Below are 11,547 nucleotides of genomic sequence, written 5' to 3'. Positions count from 1 at the left end.
TAACTTTTATTTCCAGTTATTCCCCTGATACGCCCTTGTAATGTTGAAGTCTATGGGACGACATTTGATAGGAGTCGATTAATTTTCCCCTAGTGTTTTGCACCAATTTCGCGCCGCTCACATTGAAAGAGGCATTTGTTGCTCAACTCCGTTTCTGTTACAGCCCTCCTGCTGTGATTGGGTTGTAATAGTCAGTGACACCCCCACTTGCCTCACCTCCGTCCCTGCCTCCCAAGCACGCACACGACACACGGGCGCGCGCGCGCGCACTCACACTAACACACGTTGCGTGGCGCATGGAGCCCGCTCAAGCTGTCGTTGGATAGAGGCGCAGCGTAGCCCCAGACGCGGCTTTGTTCGCCCTGTACCCGTGTGCATCTCTTGTGGAAGGAACTCCATGCCTCCTCACTACCTTCACGTCCGGAGATTGTGTGTCCTTGCCCAGTCGCTGATTCGGAGCCGCAGACGCGAGGATCGGACAGCACGAACACAAGGCTTCTAAAACTGGACATTTGTCGATTCACTTTTTCAAATATTTTTTTTTCCCGTGAAACATCTGGCGCTATGACGAAGTTAATGATGAATTTGCTCTGGATAATTTTTTTCTGTCCAAACCTGAGATGCTACGGTAGGCCACCATTTACAATTTATTTGAAGAAAAACTGATGGTCTCTGCATCTAGTAGAATACTAGGTTCCTCCTAGAAGAGAGTCAAGACAATGATAGCCAAAAGTTTTTTAAATGTGATTCCTCTTTACTTGGGAAACATTAAGAACAGTTTAAAATGTTTCTCCTACCGCCACTTGAATATTTCAAGTTTGAAATAAAAATCGTACCGAGTGGGGTGTGTTCCCTACCGTGGTCCTTTACCAAGTAAACGCTTTTATTGTTGACATGCGTTTCTAGCGCTTTTTCTTTAGGATATTCTTGTGTCGGCCTTGAACGGGCACTGTGTTGTTGTCATGTTAATTGCACGCATAGCTCCAGGTGATTTATATTCTTTGTCCTGCCATGTTAATTTGTTTATCCTCTGGGGGTGGGGGTGGCGGGGCTTGGTGTCGTGCAGAGATTTCCTGTTTTAGGGTTTAAGGACTCACCATTTGGTATGAAGTGAAAGGAGCATGGGATGGGAGCAGGGCTTGGAGGTCTAAACCAATAGCACCCCTCCCCCTTTATGCCCTTTTAGTTGTGAAAGTAGCAGTTCTTTCAATGACCATATATCTCAATGAGCTGAGGTTTACTGACTACAAAGAGTGGATATTAAAGTGCACAAGGTTAGAAGATCAAATTAAGACTCCTTTGTTGACATTGTTGACTTGGTGTTCGCACAGTTGACCACATTCATCACTTCACAGTACCAGTATAATCCATACTCTGATGGTGGTTGACCCGATTTGTTTGAATTTTGGTTTTGCACAAAGAAAATAATTGACACTTATCATGGAAAAATGACTTATTTTTGCTTTTAAAATAATTTTCTTGTGTATCTGGAGTATCCAGGAGTGTAGAAAAGTGTAATATTTCCCTCCAGGTGCTGCAGAGATACTGTTATAATCCTATTTTATAGTCTGAACAGATTTCTCTGTTTTCTACGAAGTTTTTTTTATCTATTACATCACATCCGTAGGGGCAGGACAAACCAAACAAGGTAATGGGTGTTGCCAAACGAAGATCCGAGTAATCCGCCATGTTTAAAACGACTCTGTCTCGTTTATAACTCGGTGAGACTTTTTTAGTACAAACAACTCAAGGATGCCGAAGTGGAGCGATCAAAATGTTCCGTTGTTGGATGCGTCAATCCACACAAATCATTGCACAACATCAGAACTTCTTTAAGGTTCTGATGTTGTGCAATGATAAATGCAATACCGAAGAGTCAGGTAGACAACAAGATCTCACTTACCCTTTTTTATATCAAATAGTTACCTGGCCAATATACTATTTTGACACTTGCTAAAACACCACAATTTTCCTTTTGAACGCGTCAGTCAGGATGGTCAGTGAATTTATTTACGTGACAGCTCGATTTTAGTGGACTCTAAATCTTGATTTATGCTTGATGAGGAAAATGACGTTTCAGCAACCGTGCCCCTCCATGCGGCATTCTTATGAGCCAAATTTCCGGACCCTGTACCTGCCGAGATTTCTAATCCACGCAGAAACTCCCTTACAGAAAACATGAGTTTGCGGAACCAATTAAATTCGTAAGTAGATCTACCACTGTAAAGCGTTATCCCTTTTGGTGTTGACATTTAACCTCTCCCAAGTTAAATTGAGACACTGTGAGATTTGTGCAAATGTACATTTTAAAAAATATTTACAATTACAGTATTGGCCCAAATATAAGACGACCCTGATCATAAGACAACCCCCTCTTTTTCAAGACTCAAGTTTGAAAAAAGACTTTTTGAACACCAAATGTAATTTTTATACAGAAAACGATTACATCTGAAACAAATGATTATAACAATATATTCGAGAGAGAAAGCATGTTATTATGCCTCATTCAAATCATGCAAAAACTGCCTATCACATCTTAATATCTGAACATTTAAATATGTAAACTGTGAGATTTGTGCAAATGTACATTTTAAAAAATATTTACAATTACAGTATTGGCCCAAATATAAGACGACCCTGATCATAAGACAACCCCCTCTTTTTCAAGACTCAAGTTTGAAAAAAGACTTTTTGAACACCAAATGTAATTTTTATACAGAAAACGATTACATCTGAAACAAATGATTATAACAATATATTCGAGAGAGAAAGCATGTTATTATGCCTCATTCAAATCATGCAAAAACTGCCTATCACATCTTAATATCTGAACATTTAAATATGTAAACTAAAGTGCAATCACATTTGTAAATGAATGGCTTGTTTTTTTAAATATAAATAAACCAATCTACTGTGATAAAACAACAAAATTGCAATAACTGCATTAACCATCAAAGTGAAGTCAAACTGTAACTGTAGTCTTGAAACAAATCTGAATAAAGAAAAACACTGCAATAAAATAATGCAAACTGGCACACGTTTGGTCGTAAGGATGTGAGAGCAGGTGTGTGTAGTGTACATGGGTGAGTCTTTGGGTGTGTGAATGTGATTCTTGTGTGTGTGATTATTGTATGAAGCGTGTGAAGGGTGTGTGTGCGTGTGTGTGTGGTGTGTGTGTGTGGTTCTGCAACAGACAGAAATACAGCACGTAAGTCAACCCTCAACTTCTGACATCACACAACACTAGTAGACGGCACACATTGCATAACTAACTGCGCGTAACGGTTCCGCTATACTAAATAACCATGAATGAAATACTCTCGGCAACACACCAATCATAAGTCATCGAGACAACAAAATACATTTGCTGGCGACCGTTAGTCGCCGTGCCACTGCATAATGGCTGTAGTCACGCGTGTACGATGCGAGGGGAGCATCGTACACGCCTGTTACACGTGGATAAAGGAGCGCACCGGAGCTGTCAATCAAACGGCGCACACACGAAGCAAACCGCGATCGGACAAACGGCACAACAGTGGACAGTAGTAACAATGAAATGTATATACTCACTTTGTGACACACACGATCACAGCAACATACTCAGTCGATACCAGCAACCTTTAACTTACTGCTGCGCACAAGTGAATGGGTATAATGTCTAGACCCCGAATGTAAGGCGACCCCCACTTTTTCAGTCTTATTTCAATGCAAAAATCATCGTCTTATATTTGGGCCAATACGGTACTTGTGCTCAAAATCCTCAAGTAAATCTGTGAGAATGATTTGAATGTCAAGTACATAAACTGAAAGTAGAGCAGTTGAAACAAGTTAAAAGTCAAAGAAGCTGTGGCCAAAAAGTGGAAGGTAATTAATAAGTAGTCACTACAATATGACTCACCCAGTTGGCTTTCTGAGTTGGGGAGAGCTGCTGGTGGTTGAAATGAGGCCCTTCCTTTACTGTGGAGGGTGTTTAAGGAGAGAGAACACTACTATCCCTGTAATCATATGGAACCAAACCCTTTCGGGAATAAACCAGCCCCTGGGCACAGTATTTATATGCTTTATAAATAATAAAAAAAAGCTGCATATCATTGTTAAATTAACAAAAGGGAAATAACTAACATGTTACTTAGCCATAGATGCATCTTGGCAGTACGAAAAAAAGCAAGTCACAGTCATCTTGTTAAACTGTCTCTCTTGTAAAACTGAGTGACGTCACATGTATTCTTTCAAGGAGGGTTGCCTCTCTTTTGACGATTATCATGTCATAAACACTTGGACATTTGGAAATGCTTTCTAGTTACATGCTAAGTCTAGTTTCCACATCCTGGTATTACATTTGTCCTCACAACTGGTTGTAGTGATAATTTCATGCAAGTGTCTGAATGAAGCATGAAAATGACTTGATCACCTATCAAAAGACTATTCTTTTTTTTTTTTTTTTGCAGAATGCATTTGAATTACTGTATATTGAAAAAATCTTACTATATTATAAAAACGTGTGCTTTTTTTCTAGACCATTGAAATGCTTGCAATACCCAGCCACACAAACACAATCATGACAACATCCAGATGTAAATATTGTACCCGGAAATAAAAGCTCATGTTCACATTTAGCTGTTCAACCCAAAAATCTTAAATTTCCTGCAAAAATTAAGGCATTAGTCGAGAAAAAAAAACAAAAAACAATTTGGATTACAATTATGGGATAAAGGCAGTTTGGAGGACAACATATGAGGAAGTGACTCACGCTGTTATAATCACCAGCTCATTTGATGTAGACTCAACTTCTTTTAATAAATACACCCGCAAGTTTCTGCAGTTCAATGCATGGTATGAACTGACCACATTGTTCAGAGACAGGACAAGAAATTTTGAGATCATAACTGATAATGATTTCACCAAAGGGCAGTATTTGTTCAATGTTACAAAGAAGAGAAGCAAATGTGAGTCCATAGCTCTAGTACAGGGGTGTCAAACAAATTTTTTTCGCGAGCCGCTTTGTAGTCATAGCTTCTTTTGGAGGGCCATTATGACTGTCAACCCAAATAAATGTATGAGCACCTCATATTATATACAGTAAAAGCTACAAAACAAACTGACAAATAACCCGTTTTCAAATCAGACGAGTAAAAACTGGTCAAATATTTAAAAAAGTATGTATTGTTAAGAGTGAAGACAATTTGCAATTCTAGTAATGACACACGAATTTGATGCACAATTTGTCTTCGCGGGCCACATAAAATGATGTGATGGGCCATATCTGGCCCCCGGGCCTTGAGTTTGACACCTGTGCTCTAGTAGAAACAGTCAAGCCTTCAGGTTTTTTTTTTTTTTTTTTCCACCTCAAGGTTTTTTGTTTTCCCTTAAGCTCATACATAATGAGTTGTCCTCCTTCACAACACAAGTCTTGGGTAGTTCCACTTAATGTTGAACATTTTTCAATGTGGTGCATGAATGGGGTTGTCCAACTGAGTTCCAGACAGACAAAGAAACAAGTCATGGGCGAAAACATAACCTCTTTGGACAAGGCAATAAAATGATTCATTCTGAGCTCAATATAACAAAGAATCTGTGCTGCTATAATATTGCTGGCATTTCCAGCAGTGTGACACTGGCTCAACGTGACTCTACTTGCCTTTTCAGTTTTTTAACTGGATCAAATGATGGATGGAATCTGCTACCAAGGCCTCTTTTATGACATGCCATATTTCCACGATTCCAACTTACACATGAGCTGAATTTGTTAAAAAAAGAAAAAATGAATAACTCAACACTCATCATTTGAGTTTTTCTTTTTTATTTAGGGGTTCGTCTGACCGTTGCTGCTCTTTTTCAGCTGCAGGGTGTCTTGCTCACAAGGTTTCATTATCATTAGTGGCAGAGCATCGTCATTTTGGCTACAACAGCCAAGGCTTTGTTCTTTGTTGCTCTGGTTGCTTGCTGATGACAAGCCTGCCAATCCTGAGTGTGAAAATAGTTGAAGAATGCAGGGTGCTTTTGAGTTGACATACCCACAATGATTACAGCTTGTGATAGCCCCTAAAATAAATCTATATTTATGCTATTAAATACAAATGTGTTTGAGAGCAGGATCCCAGGGCGTCAATTCAAACACTCTATCAAGTTTCCACACAGTTCTGGCATGGGATAGCGATCTTACATGCTTGGTAAAATCTGACTTACACAAGAAGTCTATACACTTTCAAATGTGTCTCTAATTGAGAACAAATTGCTGTTTGCAGGTTATGATTTTTTTTTTTTTTGTTACCATGTAGTGGAAAGTTACTCCCGCAGACTGCTGTATGTGTTTGGATTATAATGTGTTTGTCTTGAGACTTGGTGAAGTGGCATGTGGCCTATCACCAAGGCCATTCCCGTATACAACGTTCCTTGTATATGTATACAAATGATAACTCGTGCTCACGAGTCGAGGGACCCCCCGCACTGCTGCTCGTCTTATCGGATGAGCTGGTGTAGAACATATTCTCTTTCCAACCTCTCATTATGTATGTGTGGCATGTTTTTGAATGTTTATGATATCTTGACAGTACTGTCACAACAGAGCATATATCCATTAAATAATTGCTAAAAGATAACCCAATCGTACATAAAAGATGAAAAAAAATCAAAGATACCAATAAGAAAAAGTATTTGCCACCTAAACCTAGTAATTGAAATCTAGAGTTTTCTACTAGTACTGGGAACAAGTCTTTCATATCACCCTGGAAATATTTTGGCCCGTGCTTTTGGCCCAGAATTGCTTACGTTCTGCAACATTAGAGACTTTTAAAGCATGAGGAATCCTTTTAAAGTCATGTATTTTAATCAGGTTCAAGTCCAGACTTTGACAAGCATTCATTCATTCGTGGAAGTTTTTGAGTTCTATTTTATTAAAACTCACTTTTGAGATTTAGCAGCCATCTATAAGGCTGGATGCTCTCTTCCATAGTACGGGAAACCAATAAATGACTTTGTCAACAGGGTGGGGGGTGCTGGTGAGGTGTACTGGAGGCCCACCCTCAGGTGAATGCATTCCAGAATTTGGATTCCAAACGCCAATACTCAAGAAGTACAAAACAGTCCCTTTTTTACGAGCCTCTATTTGATGCGAAACCATTTTGTTCTTTCTCATGAGAATGAGCCACTGCGCCCTCAATCTGAATTTTACTTTGGAAGAGAATAGTAGGTTTCCAGGAAAAAAGAATTACTTTCATTAATGAGATACCAGTATACCTACGTGTGTAGTATGTAAATATGTACATTCGATTTTCAATGAGGCCAAAATCTGAACACCTTGCATACAAATACTGATAATAAAGAACATTTAGGAAATAGGGAGCTTGCAAAACATTGGCTTGTTTGTATAGTTTTACATTTAATTTGTGGGCAGGAGACAGACTAAAACCAAAATGTTTTTTGTTTCAAATGAATAACATAAAAATGTTCATAAAATCTAAAATGTGATTATTTCTAATAATGACAGTACAACCCATCCCAGTATTTTTGCTCCAATATTTTGGTGGATACATGTCTCAGAAACATAACCTCTTTGTAACTAAAGCAATCAGGAGGTAACTAAAGCTCCTGGTCATCTAAGTATTGGAGTGGAACAAGAACTGTACCACTTTTCTTTCATAGTCATCACAGACAAGAAAGACTGTATTACCGTAATTTCCGGACTATAAGCCGCACCGGACTATAAGCCGCACCAGCCAAAATTCAGGGATATTTTAGTTTTTTTCTTACATAAGCCGCACCGGACTATAAGCCGCACGTGCACATGAGTTTTTTTACAAAGAAAGACAGTACACAGAAAGCTGTAAAAATCCATAAATACGCCGCGCCGCCATTTAAGCCTCCGGGTTCAAAGTAACCTTCTCAATAAATAGCATTAAAAGTTCACATTCATTACAATTTGTTTTTGGTGAGAAAAATGTCAGAAGAATTGAATTTAAATGCTGATTGATTGGGTTTTAATACAATGCAGATGGTCCAAACAGCGCCACTGCTTTGTGTAAACTCTGAGTCACATGGCAGAGTAAGAGAAAGGGTTTAGAGCCCTTTGACGCAGGTCACCTAGCGTGCATTCCTACTAAGGCTCATAATAGTCACAAGCAACACAGCCAGAATAAGCAGCAGCCATAGTAGTGTTTCAAAATAGTATTTTTGTTGTTGTTTTTTTCTTCAAGATACCGCACAACAGTGGTCCACAGCCTTTTTACGAGTGTATAAAAGTGATCAAGTCATCACAAAAATCACGAAAAAAAATCTTATATGAGCCGCACCTGACTATAAGCCGCAGGGTTAAAAATTTTGGAAAAAAGTTGCGGCTTATAGTCCGGAAATTACGGTACTGGGGTAGTCCTACAACCAAACCGCAATATAAATAACAATTTTCTCGTGAACTATGAAATGGGTCCGTGTAGCAGCGTGCAATGAATGAGTCAGAGCGGTTGAACATGAGGTTTTGACAGGCATCTCAGAAACCGAGAATGAGTGGCCATTAATAACTGTTAAAGTGATCTGAAAGGGAATGAATGACTGAATGAATGAATGAATGAATGAATGAATGAATGAATGAATGCCATTGAAAGAAATCCAAACTATCGAGAACTAACCAGGTAAATAATATTGTTACAATTTACCATAAATGACACCCTTTTTCAGGCATGCATGAATCATTCTGATTTGTGGAATGAGTCATGCTATGAGGAAAATAAATTTGAAGCCCTTTTAACATAGAAGGAAGTTGGGAGCAAACGAAAAATAGTGCTTTAGTACAGACTATGTTTTGTCAATCTGGAAATGTAGCAGAGGTTAAGAAGCATCAGAAGTGAAAGACAGCCATCTATGCCCCTAGTGTATTGACAGCAATAGTCACTGTTGTGCTGCTGTGTTGCCATGCATGTTATTCTCACATCATCAAGTTCTATATGAAGGCTCAGGGCAAAGCTAAGGACAGGTTAATTCAATCAACAACACTGGAACAGAATTGCAATTTCCAAATGTTTAAAGCATTCCAAGTGGGCAATTTAGGAGACAGAGATTGAGGTTCCCGTTCCCTCGCTGTCGTCACAAAGTCAAAGTCAAAAGTCAAAGTCTGCTTTATTGTCAATTTCTTCACATGCCAAGACACACAGAGATCAAAATTACGTTCCCACTATCCCACGGTGACAAGACATAGTTCACAATGTACATACAAGTAAACAACACAAGAAAAATAAAACAAGAAGGCACAATCAATGAATAAATAAGAGTGATGAATAAATAATAAATAAACAAATAACACAATAAATAAGTACAGGACGCTACGCAGAAGGGGGAAGAGAGTTCAGGATCCTAACAGCCTGAAGAATGAAGCTGTTGGTGAGTCTGGCGGTGCGGGAGCGCAGGCTCCTGTATCTCTTCCCAGAGGGCAGAAGATCAAACAAAGAGTGAGCGGGGTGACTCACATCACTCACAATCGTGGTCGCCTTGCGGGCGAGATGGGAGGCGTAAATGTTCTCTTAAGGCATGGGTAGGCAACTCCGGGCTTCATGTTAATGGACATGCTTTCCATGACCTATTTATGGGACTTTTGCCCCTGCCAACATGGTTGCCACATATGTCCAATCATTCATTCTCTATGATGGGAGTGGCATATCTCATAGTTTGCTCTAGTCTTACAGTAAATCTCTGGCAACAGTGGCAGAACCAGCAAGTACGCGTACGAGTCTCTGTTGTTTGTGCCACAGCACCATTAAACAACAGCGACCAATTCTGGAACTAACAGACTTTGATAATTACTGTTGTAAATGGACTGGCACCTTGTTGATGACCCCTTCAGTAGATGATGCATGAAAACGTGTTTTGCATCTAAGTGTCTCAGTAAGATGCTGGCAGAGGATAAAGATTATATGAATATTGTTATATTGTTGGTCTACATGTGTTGCTGCGCCATTCATTTAAGTACTTGTTGCTTAACTACTGAAGCATCTTTATTAAAGTTAAGTTAAAGTCCCAATTATCAGCCCGAAAAGGAAACGTGGGTCCCCCTTTCCATGGGCTCACCACCTGTGGGAGGGGCCAAAGGGGTCGGGTGCATTGTGAGCTGGGCGGCGGCCAAAGTTAGGGACCTTGGCGGTCTGATCCCCGGCTGCAGAAGCTGGCTCTTGGGACATGGAATGTCACCTCTCTGGCTGGAAAGGAACCCGAAGTGGTGTGCGAGGCAGAAAAGTTCAGACTAGATATAGTCGGACTTGCTTCCACACACAGTTTGGGTTCCGGTACTAGCCCTCTCAAGAGGGGCTGGACTCTCTTCCACTCTGGAGTTGCCCACAGTGAGAGGCGTCGAGCAGGCGTGGGTATACTTATTGCCCCCCAGCTGGGCGCCTGTACATTGGGGTTCACCCCGGTGAACGAGAGGGTAGCCTCCATCCGCCTTCAGGTGGGGGGACGGGTCCTGACCGTTGTTTGTGTCTATGCACCAAACAGCAGCTCAGAGTACCCACCCATTGAGTCTGAGTGGACCATGTTCTGCGCCTCCATTGTTGAGGCGGCCGACCGGAGCTGTGGCCGTAAGGTCGTTGGTGCCTGTCGTGGCGGCAATCTCCGAACCCGCTGGTGGACACCGGCGGTAAGGGATGCCGTGAAGCTTAAGAAGGAGTCCTATCGGGCCGTTTTGGCCTGTGGGACTCCGGAGGCAGCTGGCAGGTACCGGATGGCCAAGCGGAACGCGACATCGTCGGTTGCTGAGGCAAAAACCCGGGCGTGGGAGGAGTTTGGCAAGGCCATGGAGAATGACTTCCGGATGGCTTCGAGGAAATTCTGGTCCACCATCCGCTGTCTCAGGAGGGGGAAGCAGTGCAACGTCAACACTGTTTACAGTGGGGATGGCGTGCTGCTGACCTCGACTCGGGACGTCGTGAGTCGGTGGGGAGAATACTTCGAAGACCTCCTCAATTCCACCTACACGCCTTCCATTGAGGAAGCAGGGCCTGGAGACTCTGAGGCAGACTCTCCAATCTCCGGGGTCGAAGTCACTGAGGTAGTTAAAAAACTTCTCGGTGGCAAGGCCCCCGTGGATGAGATCCGCCCGGAGTTCTTAAAGGCTCTGGATGTTGTGGGGCTGTCATGGCTGACACGCCTCTACAACATTGTGTGGACATTGGGGACAGTGCCTCTGGATTGGCAGACTGGGGTGGTGGTTTCCCTCTTTAAGAAGGGGGACCGGAGTGTGTGTTCCAATTACAGGGGAATCACATTCCTCAGCCTCCCTGTTAAGGTCAATTCAGGGGTGCTGGAGAGGAGGGTCCGTCGGGAGGTCGAACCTCGGATTCAGGAGGAGCAGTGTGGCTTTCGTCCTGGCCGTGGAACAGTGGACCAGCTCTACACCCTCAGCAGGATCCTTGAGAGTGCATGGGAGTTCGCCCAACCAGTGTGTTTTGTGGACTCGGAGAAGGTGTTCGACCGTGTCCCTCGGGAGGTTCTGTGGAGGGTGCTTCGGGAGTATAGGGTGCCGAGCCAACTGATAAGGGCGGTTCGGTCCCTGTATCACCGATGCCA

At 41.8% G+C, this 11,547-nt stretch overlaps 1 protein-coding gene across 1 annotated transcript in view; it reads left to right on the top strand.

The window, feature by feature from the left end:
* Positions 1-240: 240 nt before the first annotated feature.
* Positions 241-11,547, top strand: part of ror2 (receptor tyrosine kinase-like orphan receptor 2) — a 133,948-nt gene continuing 122,641 nt past the window's right edge. The window contains exon 1 of the mRNA XM_049738453.2: positions 241-628. Within this exon, the coding sequence (XP_049594410.2) occupies positions 565-628 (64 nt within the window). The 5' untranslated portion in view covers positions 241-564. The remainder of the gene's footprint in view (positions 629-11,547) is intronic.

This window comes from Syngnathus scovelli, chromosome 13 (assembly GCF_024217435.2).
Source record: "Syngnathus scovelli strain Florida chromosome 13, RoL_Ssco_1.2, whole genome shotgun sequence".
Lineage (NCBI taxonomy): Eukaryota > Metazoa > Chordata > Actinopteri > Syngnathiformes > Syngnathidae > Syngnathus > Syngnathus scovelli.
The sequence above is the reverse complement of the archived record's forward strand: the minus strand, read 5'-3'. Positions and strand labels throughout refer to the sequence as shown.